Below are 19362 nucleotides of genomic sequence, written 5' to 3' on the forward strand. Positions count from 1 at the left end.
CTGTGAATTTCTCTTGGAGAGGAATAAAGTGTCTATCTATACATCCATCCATCCATCCATAATAAAAAATGTCCAACTGAAATATATAATTTATGAAATATCTAAATAATGACGTCAAAAAGACATGAAAGACATGACTAAAGAGATGACTAAGATGACTTGCAATAATAAATAATAATATTATTATTATTATAATCATTATTATATTATTAATTAGCCTATTATTATTATTATCATTCCTCTTCTTCTGATTATTACTGCTACTACTAGTTGTAGTAGTAGTAATAGGCTAGTATTAGCCTGCTTATTGCCTTGCTTATTAGCCTGCTTTTGCCCTATTATCTAAAATTTGTCAGAATGTTTTTTGTAAAAAAAAAAAAAAATCTATAAAAAATACCAAATTATTTAGGGGGGCTTAAGAACATTTTAGGGGGTCTTCAGGCCCCCTTAAAAAGGCCTAATGACGCCACTGGCCGCCGTTATTGTTTTCCAGTAACTGTTAATCACAGCCACAATATTATCATAGTCTCCATTCAGTGTCACACAGAGTCTGGCAGGTTTTTAACTTTATTCTGACCTTAACGAGTCAACAGCAGCACTCAGTTCCATCTCCAACTTGGACTCCGTCTCTGTGTCCTCTCCACATGCACACGACTCTTCCTCATTCATCACCAATCACTTCAGCCTTTTTTGCTACTCTGTGATGTGTTTATTCAGGTTTACGCTTGCTGCAGGACCATACACTCATGTGCATTTGCATCAAACTGAACTGTAACGCCTTGTGGAAACAGTATATTACTATTTTACAGTGTAAATCATATTTCTAACAACCCTATACTGCAATATACATAAAATAAGCCTTCCAAGTCTTCTTGACTTCAAATCGTGTGAACGTTGCCCTCTACTGGCAACTCTTAAGCATTGCAAGGATTGTCTGCAGCTTCCAGTTGACTACAGTCAAACAACTCAAATGATGGTGTGTCATGTGACTACCATTAGAACACTGCTGTATATTGTCTGTTATTATTGTACCTAACTTGTTTTATTTTGTGCGTATGTTGCAGGACTGCATTTACAGATTGATTTTGATGTAGAAACACTGCATCAAAACAACAGCATGTATTTTTTAATATTGGCACTTCGGCACAAAAGTGAAAATTTCAAAATGTGATACAGTTTGAGAGTGAGCAGGGGTACCTAATGATGTGGCCATTGAGTGTTAGTTACAGTATAAAAGTACCCAAACCCTGCCATTTAAATCCCGCGGTTTGGCTTAAAAACGTAAGTACTTAAATGTTACATTTTAAACAGTGTTCTGAAACGTCTGAAAGTGTATTTCTTTCTCTGGGAGATTTCCTTCAGCAGCTCAAGAATGCTAAACAAAGAAATCCAACCAAATCCAAAGGGGGGTGGACATAAACGTTTCCGCCCATTTTCGTAGAGCTTAACTGTCACTGGGCACTGCTTTAATTTTCGGCTTTCCTATTGGACAGTCTAGCTGCCTGTTAAACAAAACTCCGGCCGCTCCACTCTTCCGCTGCGTCGGAATCAAGAGGACTCAAATCAGGAGAAACAAATCTTTCAACAAGCAAAAAGTTCATGTTGGACTTTTTAAAAGAGCTTTGAGGGACACATGAAGGTAAGACGACCCCAGTGATGTTTTTGTGTTATTGGAGAGGATCAATGTTTAATGTTTAATCGTGTGTGTGCTAGTTTCCTTTGAAAAAGACTCGGAGAAAAATGATGCGAATTCGTGTTAAGTTCGAGTGCGAGACACAGGCCAAACACTTTGTATAAAATAAGTAAATCAGACAATTACATATCCAATTTTCAACAGTTTAACAATTCTACTACTCCTACGTTTAAAACTCAAAAGTTTGACACTTGCTTTGTACATAACCTGTTGATTCTATTAAAGTTGTATGAATTCCCAGCAGAATCCTACCCTGTGAACGTTCCATTTCTTCCTATATGTTCTCCATTTGAACGATGGCAAGGGAAGAAAGAAGCTAGTAGCCTTGAGAGAGACCACAATTAGATTGTCCACTAAATCCAATTTAACATGGAGACTTGATGAATGTGCTGAAGGCACAAATAGATGAAATAAACACACTTAGTCTCCTCAGCTGACCCTCACCAGCATGCTGCAAACTCAATTGGTTTTACATTTTAGGCCTGACTTGTAAACATCAGTATCATGGTTCTTAAACTTCATGTTTTGGCATTGTTATTTTCCCATTCAGCCTTTATTTGCATATACAGTGATAAATTCCATAGGTATGTACTGTATATATGGTTACCATGTGCCTGTATGCACTCCTGACAGCAAGGTTCTTTAACTTCATCACTTCAGTGGAACCAGCTTTTTTTTTGACGGTCCTGATGCATGCGTTTTTTTGTATGGTATATAGTGCTGATAAAAGGCTGATTTGTGCACATTCGTTTTGAACACATTACAATATTCTATTCTATATTCTCTTATCTAACCGAACTGCTGCAATTGGAACGCAAATCTTTCATCTAGTGGGTATAAATCTAAAAAAAAATGGGTGTAGGAGTCAGGTTAATACTCCCATGCTTTTATTTTTCAGCTTATTTTGTACTGAACAGGCTTACTTTGTGCATGTTTTATTGCTGTGTACCTAGGCAGTAGTTATGCTGTGGTATGCTGCAATAATGATGAATACTACAACACATGTTGACATATACACAATAATGAAAATTGCCCCTTTTTTAATGTTGAGTCATAATGTTTGAATAATGTAAATAATGTTGGATTTTTTTTCGAGACAAAAAGTTGAAATTTTACAACAGTTAAGATGCATTTTCAGGAAAAAAATAGAGTAATCATGAAAGAATTAAGTCGCATTTCTTCAAGAAAACAAGTCAAAATCTGACAAAAAGTGATATATTTAGGGGAAAAAAGTCAAGATCTTATGACAATAAAGCCATATTTTTTGCAAATGTTTTAACTTTAGGAAGCTATTTTTTTAAGTCTGAATCTTACAGATTAAGATACAATTTTTTTCAGTAAAAAAGGAGTAATCGTTCTTTTCAAGAAAAAAAGAGACTTATAATCAGGGCTCGACAATAACAATGTACCGATGGCCCGGGGCAAGTTAAAACAAAATTCGGGCAAGTAAATCCAATCAGTGATATTCCCGTCGGGCAAGTGTACTTTGGAATGCCATACTGCCAAGAGTTTTTTTTAAGCGGTTCTTGTTGGGTGTTGGTAAAACACGGACTGAGTAATTCCGGTGGTAATTTGCAAAGCAATCCTTGCAAATCTTGAAATGGACCAATCAGAATCGTTTATTTAGACCGCGGTCCGTAATCCACAGTCCGCGTTTTACCCACACCCGTTGTTCGCGATCAACCAATCAGCGATCGTTTGACTACGAAAACATCCGTCATGGCGGCGCTGCCAACATCGTCTAATTCTGAAGGAAACAGCAAAAAGTGATGAAGCAGTGCCTCCTAAACAAGTATTTTATTAGCGGCAGCAAATCAAATGATGGCACAGGTGAGTGAATCACATTGCTGTGACAATTTGAAGTGGTCACAATGAAACACCACCCATTAGATCCAATACCAAGTGCTGATTTTGCACAAGCTACAAAATCTAGCGCTTCCATTTCTCTGTGGATTTTTCTCACCTTTGCTTCACAAATTATTGTTTGACCATTGAGCTTTTTTTCTGGATTAAAAACACTTTACTAGTACACAAATGTGTCTATTCAATAATGTTTCATTGTGGTGCACAACTTATAAATATCACTGCTTACTACGACTACCATGTGTAAAGTATTATTTATTTCATTATTTTATTTATTTGAGATTCTCATGTGATGCCACAAAAAATTGCATGATATCATTATGGCAGTCTTTTCATTTTACATGGGGCAAGTTCGGGCAAGTAGTTCTCACCTTAAGGATTCCCTATGGGCAAGTCATTTTGGTTTTTAATGTAGAGCCCTGTATAATAAAGGTTTTTATTCTTTGCAAAAGTTGTAACTTTAGGAGGGTGTCACTCACTATGTTAGACTTGCTTAGACAAGACAGAAGATGTGAGATATGTGGGTTTTACTTATGATGTGCAACATTTAATTGTACTCTATTTACACAGATCTCAACTTAGTGCAGTTGTTGTCATTTTGTCATAGTATGAGAAAAGAGGCTTCATTTCAGAATAGAGTTATAAAAAACAAAAGAGACTTTACGCACATGTTATTTGAGCCTTTAGTGAGCTCTCCAGCTACCTGTTGGGGACCCCTGCGGCCTGCACCATCTTTGCATGTTGAGTGTGTTTTTGTGTGTTGCTGACCTGGCTTCAAACAAACCCCCGATTAAAGGATTACGGGTCACAGGGTGCTCACAGCAAAAATTAGGCAGTATTGTCATTGTGCCTGCCTGATGATGGCAAACATCACCCCTCGCCTGGTGGGACATCCTCCCTCCCCCCTGGTGATCCTGGATGCTTGTGAAATTAGCAAGTGGGCCGGTAAAAGCCAAAGTGAGAGGCCATGTGTACGCTGCTGTAGTTTAATTAGCATTTAGCCCTGCGGTCCAGCCACAGGCTATGAGTGATGGCAAGGGCAGAGCTGCAACACAGTGAGCCTTTTTTGTAAAGGACCAACCGTAAAGTAAAAGAGACGCCCCATACATGATGTGTCACTCATCATTTCAAGCAATTATATGCAGTCTAAAATAACAGTGAGTTAATCGTCTTGATGGAACACTGACTTGTAATAATAACAACAGCATCTTTGTCATCATATTGACACTTTAGTGGTTTAAAATATCAGTGGACCAGCCAGGACATCTTTTGTGTTGTCTTAGTGAGTCATGGCTTGTATAAACTTGGCTATGCCTTAAAATGATCGGGCAATTTTAAGACAAGATGACTTTATTTAAGACATATGTCGCTTTTCCTCTGCACTCTAGTACTGCAAGAACAACGTGTCTTGAACGCATCATTCAGAATGAAATGTGCTGACAAACAACAATGGAGGGGAACCAGGCTCTCCTGTATTTGCTTCTTAGACCAATTTTAGACCAAGAGGAAACTGCATAGGTGCTGCATTTAAGGATACGTATGTTCAAAAGATGCCTGGGAAATACTTTGCTTTTTCATATGAACAGAAGAGAAGCCGGTAGCTGCTGTCTCTCATTATGCAACCACCCCACCCCTCCCTCTTTCTCCTGAAGACTTCATGATGTGGAAAGTTCGGGAGAGGCCGCGCAGCGAATCTTAGCCTGTCAAATATCTGTCAAATCCAATGTTTTTTAAACCTTTTAAACCGCATTGCACCTTTTTTGAGTGCTGCAGGCCGCACCTGTGTAAGCATTGTTGGTGTGACAGTCAGCGGTCAGTGAAACCATCCCGCGAGGATGGTTGTCATCCAAGAAGACGCCTTTAAAAGCTCAATCATGTTGATGGCTTTCAGGCTTTTTTTTTTTCTCAAAGGGGAGCCTGCATATGTTCACTGGCGTGGAGTGCGGTGGGATGTTTGGACGCCGCAGGGCTGCAGAAGCAACACAGCTGTGAGATTACAGTGCAGCGACACTACAAAGAGACCACACTGCGTTTTTCACACACAAGCACAGAAAACTTACAGTAACTAGGATGAACGAGGCAGAGACACCAAAATTATGGGATTTATCTGTAATTCCTCATATATTGGTTGAAGGTGTTTATTTACTCAACTGCAGCAACACATTCTTACAATATATTACAAAACACAATGAAATTTGTCTGTCACGACCAACTCATCAAGTCCTGGCTCCACCGTATTAGTACTAAAACACGGTTAGTGAATAGTATCAGACCTGTACACATGTATGCATTACTACGGTTAACCTTAGTAATGCAACAGTAAAACAACAGATGGAATGATACAGCACTCTACAAGAAGCAATGAAGTCTGTAAAATTAAATAATTAAAAAAAAAATCAAAAAATTGTTAACTATAATGATGAAAATGGTAATATTAATGATGATTATAATGATGGTAATACATTTATATCAGTGTCCCAATCCCTGCAGTGCACACTAGTGCACACTAGTGAAAACCTGTAATGGGACGCTAGAAATTATTACTAGTTGTATGTGTTTTTGTACCTCAGATACTGGTTTATCGGCTTTTTAAACTGCCCCCTCATTTTGGTGTCTCAATAATATGCAGATTTAAATCAGGCAAAGCGAAGTGAAGCTCATTCAATATCAAACTGGAATAAAAGAGATGCCTGTTTAGTGAAACTTGACCATGTAAAAATAAAACGTTTTGACCCGGAATTACATTTAATGAATTAATTATGATAATTATTTAAACCTTTAAAAAAAAAAGGTTAATGATTTTTAAGTATGCATGAGTCGTGGGTACATGGCTTCAGGCAAATGTCTGAAGGGATATGCAAATGTGAAAAGTTTTGGGAACAAGTGATGTAGTAGAAGAGTACAACAATTCGAAGATAAGGTTTCTTGAACTGACATTTTCTTTATCATTCACATCCCAACAGTCCAAGCTGAACATGGAGAGCTTGACCAAGCCAGAGTTGCTTATGCTGTTCAGCATCCTGGAGGGAGAGCTGGAGGCAAGAGACATGGTCATTGATACACTAAAGGTACTTGACGTGATGCCAACTAATGGAATGTTTTATTTATTCAGCTTTTGCATAGGTTCATGTCAGCTGATGGTAGCAGTTTGTCTAACTTTTGCCACTAACATTTACTATCATTGAATGTAGTACCTGGCGTAATAACATGAATGTTGATGTCCTTCTGTCTGTCTCTGACTGCTTTTGTGTGCATGTGTGTGTATGTGTATTCCATCCATCCATCCATTTTCTGTACCGGTTTTCACTCCCTCCAGGATGATTCATTCATTCATTCATTCATTTTCTACCGCTTTTCCTCACAAGGGTTGCGGGGGTGCTGGAGCCTATCCCAGCTGTCCTTTGGGCGAGAAGCGGGGTACACCCTTTGTTGACTCTATGAAGGGTGTAATATTTTCAATAAGTCAATGGAAAGTACTCTGTTGATCAAAAGTATTCCATGCTTAACTTGTAATCTGGAGCATGGTGCTTTTCTTGTACCTTGAAGGGATTACTGGTCGCCAGCCAATCACAGGGCACATATAGACAAACAACCATTCACACTCACATTCATACCTATGAACAATTTGGAGTCGCCAATTAACCTAGCATGTTTTTGGAATGTGGGAGGAAACCGGAGTACCCGGAGAAAACCCACGCATGCACGGGGAGAACATGAAAAACTCCACACAGAGATGGCCGAGGGTGGAATTGAACCCTGGTCTCCTAGCTGTGAGGTCTGCGCGCTAACCACTCGACCCTCCAGGATGATATATTTGTAAAATTGATATAGTCTGTATAACAATCTGTTCTTTTAAACCACTATTGGTAACATGGGCTAGTTGGTTCTCATATTTTTTGGCAGTTTGCACGGTGTAAGAGTGGTTAGTGCGCAGGCCACACAGCTAGGAGAGTTCGATTCCACCCTCGGCCATCTCTGTGTGGAGTTTGCATGTTCTGTGGTTTTCTCCCACATTCCAAAAACATGCTAGGTTAATTGGCGACTCCAAATTGTCCATAGGTATGAATGTGAGTGTGAATGGTTGTTTGTCTATATGTGCCCTGTGATTGGCTGGCCACCAGTCCAGGGTGTTTAGACTGCTGGGATAGGCTCCATCACACCCTTGTGAGGATAAGCGGTAGAAATTGAATGGATGAATGAATGACTTCATATAATGTGATACGGGCTATACGGTGGACGAGCGGTTAGCGCGTAGGCCACACAGCTAGGAGACTCAGGTTCGATTCCCCCCTCAGGCATCTCCGTGTGGAGTTTGCATGTTCTCCCCGTGCATGCGTGGGTTTCCTCCCTCATTCCAAAAAAATGCTAGGTTAATTGGCGACTCCAAATTGTCCATAGGTATGAATGTGAGTGTGAATGGTTGTTTGTCTATATGTGCCCTGTAATTGGCTGGGATAGGCTCCAGCACGCCCGCGACCCTTGTGAGGATAAGTGGTAGAAAATGAATGAATGAATGAATAAATTGCAGCAGGTTGCATACAGTCCCTTTAACAAACATGTTAAAAATACAAATTTTAACTCAAAATTTTTAAGTCTTTTGAGGTGCTCCTTCTTCCATTCCTTCAATTTCTTCCAGTTTAAACACGTTTCACCACTTCCGTCCTGTTTCTGTAATTAAGCCGAAAGGCTCAAGCCAAGACAATTAAGCTAAGTAGCCGTCTAAACTGCTGCCACTTCCTGTTTTTCCCTATGTATTGCAATGAGAAGCTATCTCCCTGTTGCAGCTCGTCCAATCAAATTGTGCATCCTTTGGGATGTTTGTCTCATAACCACATTATAAATCACCCCGCTTATGAGCTTAAATGCAGCCCAGTGAACTTGAACAAAGCCTCTGTTGTGTTGACGCAGAGCAACCCGCTCTTACTTTGGCGGGGATTAATGCTGCATTTCAATTAAAGGATTCTGGGGTTACTTCCCACAGTCCTTTGCTGTGCTGCCGGCTCACACGCTCATGCAAACTCTGCACGGGTATTGAAAAGGCTTTGTTACCTCATAAAAAAAAAGAGCTGGAACCAAAGTTGAGTGAAATAGCACCTCTGCGGAAACATTTATTATAATCTGCTACGCTCATTTTAGCAAGAGCACGAGGCCTTCTGCAGAAGGTTCTGATGTGTTATGTCTAGACCTCTAGACCGCATTCCTGCTTCTCTCCTGGGATCTGGCCATCTAAGGCAAGAGGAGTTCCAGCGCGCCGGGTGTCCGATGACTCAACGTGCGTGGCGCGAGGAGTAGAGGAGTGAACAAATAAACATCAGGCTTCACTTGGATGGAGAAAACTGTTAACCCATTCAGGACTGGGCTGGCATCAATGCTGTACTGTTGTTGACTCTATGAAGGGTGTAATCTCTTCAATAAGTCAATGGAAAGTGCTCTGTTGATCAAAAGTATTCCATGCTTAACTTGTAATCTGGAGCGTGGTGCTTTTCTTATACCTTGAAGGGATTACTGGTCGCCAGCCAATCACAGGGCACATATAGACAAACAACCATTCACACTCACATTCATACCTATGGACAATTTGGAGTCGCCAATTAACCTAGCATGTTTTTGGAATGTGGGAGGAAACCGGAGTACCCGGAGAAAACCCACGCATGCACGGGGAGAACATGCAAACTTCAAACAGAGATGGCCAAGGGTGGAATTGAACCCTAGTCTCCTAGCCGTGAGGTCTGCACGCTAACCACTTAGCCGTGCCGCCTAAACACAACCATTGCTGTCTAAATATCTACCAACACAGGTGTGTACTTAGGGCTCTAATTTTGTGGCGCTGGGTGGCGTACCCCAAGCAGTGATAATTTGGTCCAGCGCATGCAAAATGGTTGTGTCGGCGCACCCAGGGAGGTGCGCTCCCCTTAGTAACCATCCAATTACCAATGAGCCAACATGCAGTGCGGTCTTTGTGGAATCAGAGAAATTGACCCATTAGACAACTAATAATTAACAACTAAAAACAACGATCAATATCAAAAGTTGGTTAAATCTGGTTGTAGGATATATTTTTTACTGTTCATTTTTTCTTAAGGAGGAGTTTGAGGAGGAGATACCGTGACTATACCATTAAAGGTTCTCCTAATGGTGGAAAACCAACAAGATGCCTGGATTAGCCTGCTGCTGTGTTTGATGTACATTTGATATACATGGTGCATGATGCGCATTGTGGCCTCTGATGCACAGTCCAGTCCATTTAAAGGCAATGGTTTTAAATTTGCCACTTGCACTGGTGGGAGGGACGTAGTCATGGGTGCGCCACGCTGCGCCTGATTACGCTGCTCACGAAAATTGTGTGTTGTGTATTGGCCACACTCTGTTGGCACAGCGCACCTGCCCTGCGCCTACATCTACGAAATTAAGAACCCTTCATTTTTGTCTTGCACTGCCTTAATTCTCTTGAGCATGGTATTCATCCGAGCTGCACAGGTTGTTACTGGAATCCTCTCTCATGCATCCTTCTTACACTTGAGGATTCTGCACTGGTGCTCAATTGGGTTCAGGTCTGGAGAAGACATAGTTGGCCACTCCATCAACTTCACCTTAAGTTTTGTTTTCTCTCAATGAACCGCAGCTCCTTAATACCGGCGGCACTCATGCAGCCCCAGACCATGACACTACCGTCACCATTCTTGACTCTGGACAGCTATGTAGCTCTCGCATTTCTTTCATGTCCTTTCATGACTCACTCCTGCAGCTGCTCGCTTCTCAGCTTTCCTGTACTTTGAAAGGATATTATTGTTGTTTCCTTTGGTTCCTTCTGGCAATGTTTGTATTTGGCGTGTTTGGCCTGCACATATGCAGTAGCCACAGTGAGGGAATATTGGACTCGTTTGGCAATTAAAAGAGTACTCAAAATATCAAGACATTGGACTTTTATTTTGACAGCTGAATATAGACATTATATTTTTGTTCATGAATGAAATAGGGCAATTTGTATAGGAAGCAAGATGCCCATCCACTAAGCACAAGCATGCATAATACAATCGGAATGTTTACTGTTTATTTGTGGCATGATGTCACGAATAAAGCCTGAAGGGTTATTACAGTGTTTCATCTTGTTTTCTGTAATCCTCAGCATCTCTGCAGTATGAGATACAAAGAACATGCCTTTGTTTTCCAAAAAAACAGGCTTATCTGCAGCTCGTACTCTCCGAGCCACAAATGCACTGCGGACGTTCGTCTTATGGCTGAACCATGAGTTAGAATTAAATACACTGATGGAATGTAGTGCAGTCTAAGAATTGTTTTTGGGTTTTTTTTTTAAAGCTGATGAACACTGGAATGACTGTGTCCTTGTGCAACATAAGTACCCAGAATGGAAACTCTGATCTAAGCGCTTTGCTAAAGTGACACATAAGCACACTGACGGGAAGAAGGCCGGGATGCGTGGGCCACGTTTGCAGAAAGATTCCTCTTTTAAATGAGTCATCTACTTTATTTGCTTTATTTCACACGTTTTAAACTCTAAAAGGAGTCTAATAAGAAGTATAAAGCACAAAATAACAGAAAAACTACCCTAAAGTACTAAAGTACAGTATATGGAAGAGGAAACTCATGAATAGGGTTGGGCAGCATTTGAATTCCAGTGATTCCGATTCCTTGTTTCGATTCCGGTTCGACGTTCTTCTTCTCACAAGGCTATTTTCAACCAGGATAGAAATATCACACCATTGAACTGTTTTTCCATTGAAGTGTAACTTAACCATGTTACTGAGTTACTACTAACCTGCGTTCAGAATATCAAACAAGTACGGTAAATGGATTAACACTTCATTCACGCAGTGTGTTCAACTTCCTGGCTAAAGCTAGTGTTAACATCAGGACGTTTGTCTATGAAAAAGTACACAGCCTTACGTTAGCTGGATATTTGAGTTGTCCAGTGTATTTGCAGTATAAAGTATCATTTGTTGACCCTTATATTTTTAACACAGTTGACTAGCATGCTGTGCTAAACTAAGTTAACCTATCTGCCCTTATAAGGAAGCCTGACAATTTGTGACATCACAGGTAGCCAATGTTAGAAAAAACTTTCTGAAACCAAGCGTTCAGAGCCATCACAAACTTCTTTCAGGGTTCACATTTAAATGCACAAACTTAACAAATAATAACAATATAATAATAATAATACAATAATAATAACAAATAATTATCTGAAACTTGGTTTAACACAAAAATACAACGTTCTAATTACATTTATAGGTCAGACAAGTGGAAAAAGTGTAATAGGTTCCCTTTAATAAAAATATAAGTAAATAAATACAGTGTAACATATGTATGGGTTTGATAGTAATAATAATTAAAAAATAAATAATATAAACATAAATAAAAAAAGCATACAATCAGTTTAAATAAATAAGTAATCATACATTAAATTAAAATAAATTATAATAACAAAAATATAATATAATTATAACATACCCCGCTTCTCGCCGAAGACAGCTGGGATAGGCTCCAGCACCCCCGCGACACTCCTGAGGAAAAAGCGGTAGAAAATGAATGAATGAATGAAATTAAATTAAAAGAAATTATAATATAATATAAAAGTGGTAGAAAATGAATGAATGAATGAATGAATAAAAAAACGTACAGTCAGTTTAAATAAATAAGTAATCATAAATTAAATTAAAAGAATTTATAATAACAAAAATATAATATAATTATAATATACCCAGCCTCTTGCCGAAGACAGATGGGATAGGCTCCAGCACCCCCGCGACCCTCGTGAGGATAAGCGGTAGAAAATGAAAGAATGAAAAATTATAATAAGTAATAATAATAATTATAATTTAATTATATATATAATACTGAATATTGCATTATAATTATAATACTTAAGAATTAACATATAGGATTATGTGATCATCTTTGTATTGTACATGAAATATCCAATTTGGGATGCACAGGATCCGTAGCCTCACAAATAAAATGGCTGAACTCTGGCGCCGCAGGGACGTCTTGTACTCTCCTGCATGTACCAAATCATCTTGGTATCATGGTCATGATGAGCTCAAGAGAGGATCACGTTCTCTCTAATCTTTTGATCCTCTTCAAGATGCTCTCTCGTCCTTCCTTTTCATGCGAGCACCAAAGCATCTCAGTGCTACTTCACCTTCGTTGTCCCGGGTTAAATAGATCTGGCCACAGGCCCGGTCCAGAGCAGCTGGCCTACTCCAAAGACACGTGGACTCGCCATCTGTTGGCCTCCTTCAACCTCATCTTTTACCTGCTATGACTGTAACGTCATCCTCATCTCTTTGTTGTCACCAGGCTCAGCGTAAAGACCTCTTCATCCAGGAACGCTATGGAAGGTACGACCTCAGCGACCCTTTTCTGGCCCTGCAGAGAGACGGAGAGACGGTGGGGTCCCAAGACAGCAAGGACTCTGGGTGCTCCCCGGCCACTTCGAACCCCCTGGTGGTGCTCAAACTGGTGGTGAGCCACTGCAGGAGGATGCAGGAGAAGATGCTGGCCCAGCTGGCTGCAGCCGAGAGCAGGCACAGAATGGTAGGTCATGCTTCTTTAACATTTGGGTCCTTTTTTAAAAGTACATGTAGGAAAATAACCTATTTGGCGTTTAGGTTAGCATTTTACAATTGATGTTTGAGATTGGTATCCTTTAATTTTGAATGATGTGATATCAGATTACAAATATGACATTTCAGCCGATCTTCGCTGAACGTTTGTAGATGTTAGCTTATGCAGTAACCCTCGTTTATGGCGGTTAATTGGTTCCAGGTCAAACCGTTATTGATAAAAATTGAATGTTTTTCTAGTTAGAGCATAAAAAACCTGTTTCCAACCTTCTAAATATGCGTATTAACATTATTAGAGCTCTCTAGACATGAAATACCAACCTTGGGGTCACTTTTATACTAATATTACCCAATATAGTAGCTATCATAAGAGAATATAAGACATAATAGAGACACACGTTAGCATTGGGAGATTTACCGTATTTTCTGGACTGCATTTTTTTTTACCTAAAAATGTCATCCAATACTTCTCTACAAGAGAGGAGAAATATGATCTCAGGGAAGAGGTAAATTTGAAACACTTCTATGCTAGGACTACGTTAAAAAGCCATAGCATTTCAGTATGTGGAATCAAACTATGGAATGGATTGAGTAAGACCCTCAAACAATGCACAATGATGAGCCAATTCAAGAAACAATACAAGCAGTTGATGTTTGCTAAATACAAGGATGAAGAGTCTTGAACCAGTCATGATGTGCTATACATATCATTATATTGACACTTACTATGGTACACATTATGTCATTGGATGGTCATATCACCTCGTACTTTGGTAGTAAGTGACAAAAAAAATGGAATAAAATAAAAAAAAATACTTAAACTGTATTAGGAAAGCAGGAAGTGAACAAATGTAACAGTTACTGATTGTAAAAGTACCAGATGGAGGGGTAGGATTTAATAAGCTTTGCTTCTTCCTACTCCTTTTGGACATGTGGAACTGTGAACTGATTATGTGATGCATTCAATTGTAATCTGATGCATGTTCAAATGAAATAAAACCATTACCATTGCCATTACAAACATTACAAAAATAGGCCCTATTCCGTGATAGTGTGAAGCTGCAAAGTGCTGAGGGACGACTGAATCCAGACAAGAACCCTATTGATTTGAAGTAGTATGCTTTAGTATGATCTAGGAACTCCTTTTGTCCCATGATTAGTCAAGAACCCTATTCATTTTGAAGATCTGAGGTGCAAGGTGAGACTGATACGTACATCTTCAGGATTATCAAACTTTTTCGTTTTTTGCACTTTTGACCCTTGACCAATATTTGAAACAATATTTATAACACCACAGAGGAAGAAAAAAAGAGGAAGACTGCTTTCAATTCAGACAGTAACATGTTCTTTATTGATCTGAAGTTCCATATACACAATACACAAACTATTTAGCAAGACTTTTTATAAAAAATTCTCAAAGAACAACCTCAATGAATTTGATGTTGAAGACTTGGGACCACATGAAACACTTCATTAATTCATCAACTTGACTTCTGGCAGGCCTGAGGTCAAAGCTGTAGTGTTGCGTGAGTCCAAGGTCAAGGAAGAGGCAAGAAAGTAAAACATCTAAATGGAGTTCTTGTTTTGTTTTCTTCCTTGAGGTGATTGCGGATCTGGAGGAGGAAAAGAGGAAGCATGCCGAGGACACGGCCGAGGGAGATGATGTCACCTACATTCTGGAGAAGGAACGGGAGCGCTTACATCAACAGGTGAGATATTCCTCACAAGCGCTTGTCAAAGCACGCCGCCTGCTCCTCCTTAACCAGGCGGATCATCTCACGTCTTCTTCCCAGCTGGAGTTTGAACGCAGCCAGGTGCGGCGTCTGGAAAAGGAGCAGCGCCGCATGAGTGATCAGCTGGAAGAGGAGCGTGCTCAGCATAAACAGCTCTCCTGCGCTTTGGCTAAAGAATGCAAGTGGGCCAGCGCCAGAGCCCTGGAGGAGGGACACCGACTCACCGAACTCAGTCGCAAGCTTGAAAAGGTGCTGCCATCTTTCTCTCCATGGGAACTCCTAAATGTGACGTGTGGGTGTTGTGACCCAGGAGAAGGAGGCGTGTCAGGCCCTGAAGAAAGAGCTGGAGGAGGAGCGGAGGAGAGCTCTGAGAATGGAGGCCCGGGTGGAGGAGCAGCTGGCCGAGTTTGACACGGAGAGAGAGCAGCTCCGCTCCAGACTCAAGAAGGAGGAGGCTCACTGTCATCTGCTGCAACGACAGGTGGGACCATCTTGCACCTCCCAGCTGTCTTCAGGCGAGAGGCGGGGTACACCCTGGACTGGTGGCCAGCCAATCACAGGGCACATATAGACAAACAACCATTCACACTCACATTCATACCTATGGACAATTTGGAGTCACCAATTAACCTAGCATGTTTTTGGAATGTGGGAGGAAACCGGAGTAATTAATCAAAAAATTAATTTCAGACATGCATACATTAATGTATCTCACATATACACTTACAATACAATACACTCACAATATCTATTTATATACTTACATATATATACACACACACACATATATATATATACTATATATACATATACATGCAGCATACATACACATATTCATACATATACATACACATGTATATATATACATATATATATATATATATATTTGTAATTTTGTAATTAAATAAATTATTAAATTAAATTTAATAATTTAAATTTTAAATTAAATTTTAATTTAAATTATAAAATTAAATAATTATTATTAATAATTACATTTTTAAAATAATAACTAAAATATTTAAAATATAATTAAAATATAAAAAAATTCCAAATAAAAAATACAAATTTATATATACACCTCCATATATATATATATATATATATATATATATATATATGTGTGTGTATATATATATATATATATATATATATATATATATATATATATATATATATGTGTGTGTATATATAAATTACAACACCCCATTACTACACATGTCCACACATATAATCACAGAATCTTACATAAGACAAAACAACAAAAGAAGAGTGGGAACATCGGACACCCCAACAAAACCCCAGGACATTGCCGTAGCCAACCCACCTGTTTCACTGTGTCAAAGCGGGAATCTTGTTTATTTTTAATATTTCACATATATGCACGCACACACATACATAATATAATCAAAAATAATCAAGGTCAAAAGTCACTCTTGTCTTATGTAGCCCAGAGCCTTTATGTCATATACTGTTTTGCTGTTTTGTCAGGTGGAGGAGCTGCAAAACCAGCAGAGTGATGTTACCATGGTGACGCACCTTCTTCAAGACGGGGCCGGCGTATCATCACAGGTCAAAGGTGACCCCAGCACGGAGGAAGATGAAGAAGGCCAAACAGACGTTAATGGTCACCATTGTGTGATGGAGGGTTCAAACAGCCCCCCCTCACAGAAGATCCCAAATGGGAATCTCTCTCCTGGAGCTCCGCAGAGTTCCTCTCCGTGTGCTTCTCCTGTGCTGGCTAAACGCCCCTCTGGTGGTCCCATCCCGACAGGCGTTCCGACCCCCTCGGCAGGAAAGCAGTCGCCCTACCAGGCAGGAATCAACCAGCGATTTCACGCCGCTCGTCACAAATTCCAAAGCTCCCCTGACCTGGAGTCTGCGTCCGCCCACCTTGTATCCCCAAAGGACGCCCCCCCAGCTAGCTCCACCTCTCCTCCACCAGAATCTGTCCAAGTCAAGCAGATGGCCCGTAGCACCGTCACTCAAGCATTGTCCCGCTTCACCACCGTGCAGCAGACGCCAAAACTGGCAAACAATTCCCCCTTCGGTACAGACTACCGCTGCCTGGCGGCACCCTTATCGCCCATGGCGGGCCGAGCCACGGCGCCTCAAGGGGTGCGGTCGCCCACTATCCCCAGAGCGGACAGGGGGAACCCTCCACCCATCCCGCCTAAGAAACCCGGGCTGGCCCAAGCCCCTCCGTCTCCGGCTTCTCTTCCCAGGTCTTCCAGTCACTGTAACGACTCCGCCCTGTCTGGAAGCTGTGGTCTCACGTCCGGCCAGGATGGAGTCAAAGAACTGGACGTGGTGGTCTCCTCCAACTGACCCCTTAGTATTGGAAACACTGTTTATACTTCATACTGTATGCTGTATTTATTATTGCTGTATAGAAATATACATAAATATATAGCTAGTATTTGTCTTGTAGTTAAACCATAGGAATTCTTTCATTGTTGCTTTTATTAATATAAAACTGTATATTTTTGTAAAGATTCCTTACTTGATTATAGAAATATACTTTTATACTTAAATGTTGACTTTATATAATAATTATTATATGCAGTCCCAAACATGGTACAGTATTCATTCATTCATTCATTTTCTACCGCTTATCTTCATGGGGGTGCTGGAGCCTATCCCAGCTGTCTTTGGGCGAGAGGCATGGTACACCCTGGACTGGTCGCCAGCCAATCACAGGGCACATATAGACAAACAACCATTCACACTCACATTAATATATTACATTAAATGCATACATTCATTAACCTAGCATGTTTTTGGAATGTGGGAGGAAACCGGAGTACCCGTAGAAAACCCACGCATGCACGGGGAGAACATGCAAACAGAGATGCCCAAGCAGGGAATCGAACTCCTGGTACATTATGTTAGGGGTATTTTTGTAATGAATATTGTGCATATATTTGCATATTTGTGCTCTCATGTGATGACATTCCTATTGTGTATATGCTGGAAGGTTGAATAAATGCAACTAAACAAAGACCTGCTATTGTTATTGTTTTGGCATGTATGTATAAATATGTATAAATCATATTCCAAAACAGCTATGGTCAATAATCTTATAACCCAATTTGTTTTGATTTTTTTTTTTATAGTTTTTCTTTAAGTACTTGTGCTTGATCCTGTGTGTTATAATTAAAATGTGGACCATAATAATATACTATTATTACAATTACTAAGTAAACAATCGCTATTACGCATAAACAAAGATAAATGATGACGAGAAAGTTATTATTATTATTATATTATTATAGAAGTTAACATTTCAATTGTCATTAACATCTGCTACTGTTGCACTTCGGTTGTACCTCTCAAGAATGCCCACTAGAGGCCAGTATTGTATGTACTTCAAAAGCAACTCGACAAAAGAAGGCGAGTTACTGTATGATTATTTAAAGAGTAAATCATTACCTTAAATTGTTATCATTAATAATGACGATTTAATTTATTAATATAATACCTGAGTAGCATTTTGTTACACTTGAAAAGAGAAATAGAACACAGTGAGGATGAAAAGAGCAAAGAAGAAGACAAAAACAGACTAAATTAAATTAAAATTAAAGGACAACTAATGATTATTTAAAGAGTAAATCATGACCTTAAATTGTTATCATTAATAATGACGATTTAATTTATTAACATAATACCTGAGTAGCATTTTGTTACACTTGAAAAGAGAAATAGAACACAGTGAGGATGAGAAGAGCAAAGAAGACAAAAACAGACTAAATTCTAATAAATTCAAATAAAAAAACAACTAAAAATGTTTTTTAATTCAAAACAAAATCTTTGGTGCCCTTCATTGAGGTGAATACAATATATTATATACAATATACAATATATACAATAATATATCTGAATATCCAACGCTCATAAAATTTAAGTTTTACACTCTTTTGCTTCACTTTTTGTATAATATCTGACAAAATTCAGTTTTGACCATGCATCATAAATCCTAATATTGAGGAGACTTTTTTTCTTATGGCGATACAATGAAGATGCATGATCTCACAGCTGCAGTGCTGCGTGAGTGCAAAGGTCAAGAAGGTCTGTCATGTAAGAAAGTTAAACATCTAAATTGATCAAGCTATTCAAAACGTTTTTCTTGTGCTTCCTTGATGTCTGGGTCCCTCTTCCCCCTTCATCCCAAAATTAGCTCAGGGCCATGAGACAGGCCCAGAATAGGTGCCCCCCCCCCCATCAAAGAGCACAGCTGGAGCAAAGCGAGGCCACCATTGCAGCAATTTGTTAAGAGTTGACAGTGTAACATCCACAGCTCAACGTGGACATTTTAAAAAGACACTGTGTCATATGACACCGAGATCCCGATCATGTCACATAAACAACCGGAATATGACCGAATGACCTTTGACCTTTACACACCTGATGGACACACTCCAAAAGTGCCACTATGGCGAGCGAAGAACACCGCAAATATCCCTTAGGAGGCTTGCATGTTTCCATTGTGACT

At 39.6% G+C, this 19362-nt stretch overlaps 1 protein-coding gene across 2 annotated transcripts; it reads left to right on the forward strand.

Annotated features, from left to right (window-relative positions):
- The first annotated feature begins 1473 nt into the window (after nucleotides 1-1473).
- cttnbp2nla (CTTNBP2 N-terminal like a) lies at nucleotides 1474-17870 on the forward strand. Of its 2 annotated transcripts, XM_058055725.1 has the most exons (8): nucleotides 1530-1639; nucleotides 5468-5544; nucleotides 6520-6624; nucleotides 12875-13111; nucleotides 14742-14849; nucleotides 14934-15122; nucleotides 15184-15354; nucleotides 16362-17870. In XM_058055725.1, the coding sequence occupies exons 3-8, from the start codon at nucleotides 6532-6534 to the stop codon at nucleotides 17196-17198; spliced, it is 1635 nt and encodes a 544-aa protein (XP_057911708.1). In that variant the 5' UTR covers nucleotides 1530-1639; nucleotides 5468-5544; nucleotides 6520-6531; the 3' UTR covers nucleotides 17199-17870. The 2 variants fall into 2 exon arrangements, with proteins under 2 accessions (XP_057911707.1, XP_057911708.1); XM_058055724.1 differs by lacking the exon at nucleotides 5468-5544 and having other exon boundaries at nucleotides 1474-1639.
- The last annotated feature ends 1492 nt before the right edge of the window (nucleotides 17871-19362 follow it).

This window comes from Doryrhamphus excisus, chromosome 18 (genome assembly GCF_030265055.1).
Source record: "Doryrhamphus excisus isolate RoL2022-K1 chromosome 18, RoL_Dexc_1.0, whole genome shotgun sequence".
NCBI lineage: Eukaryota > Metazoa > Chordata > Actinopteri > Syngnathiformes > Syngnathidae > Doryrhamphus > Doryrhamphus excisus.

Excerpts from the sequence above, each read along its gene's own strand:
- cttnbp2nla (XM_058055724.1), top strand. Across the intron at positions 14,850-14,933 it reads GGGAGCGCTTACATCAACAG|CTGGAGTTTGAACGCAGCCA; the intron begins GTGAGATATTCC and ends TCTTCTTCCCAG. Across the intron at positions 15,355-16,361 it reads GTCATCTGCTGCAACGACAG|GTGGAGGAGCTGCAAAACCA; the intron begins GTGGGACCATCT and ends CTGTTTTGTCAG.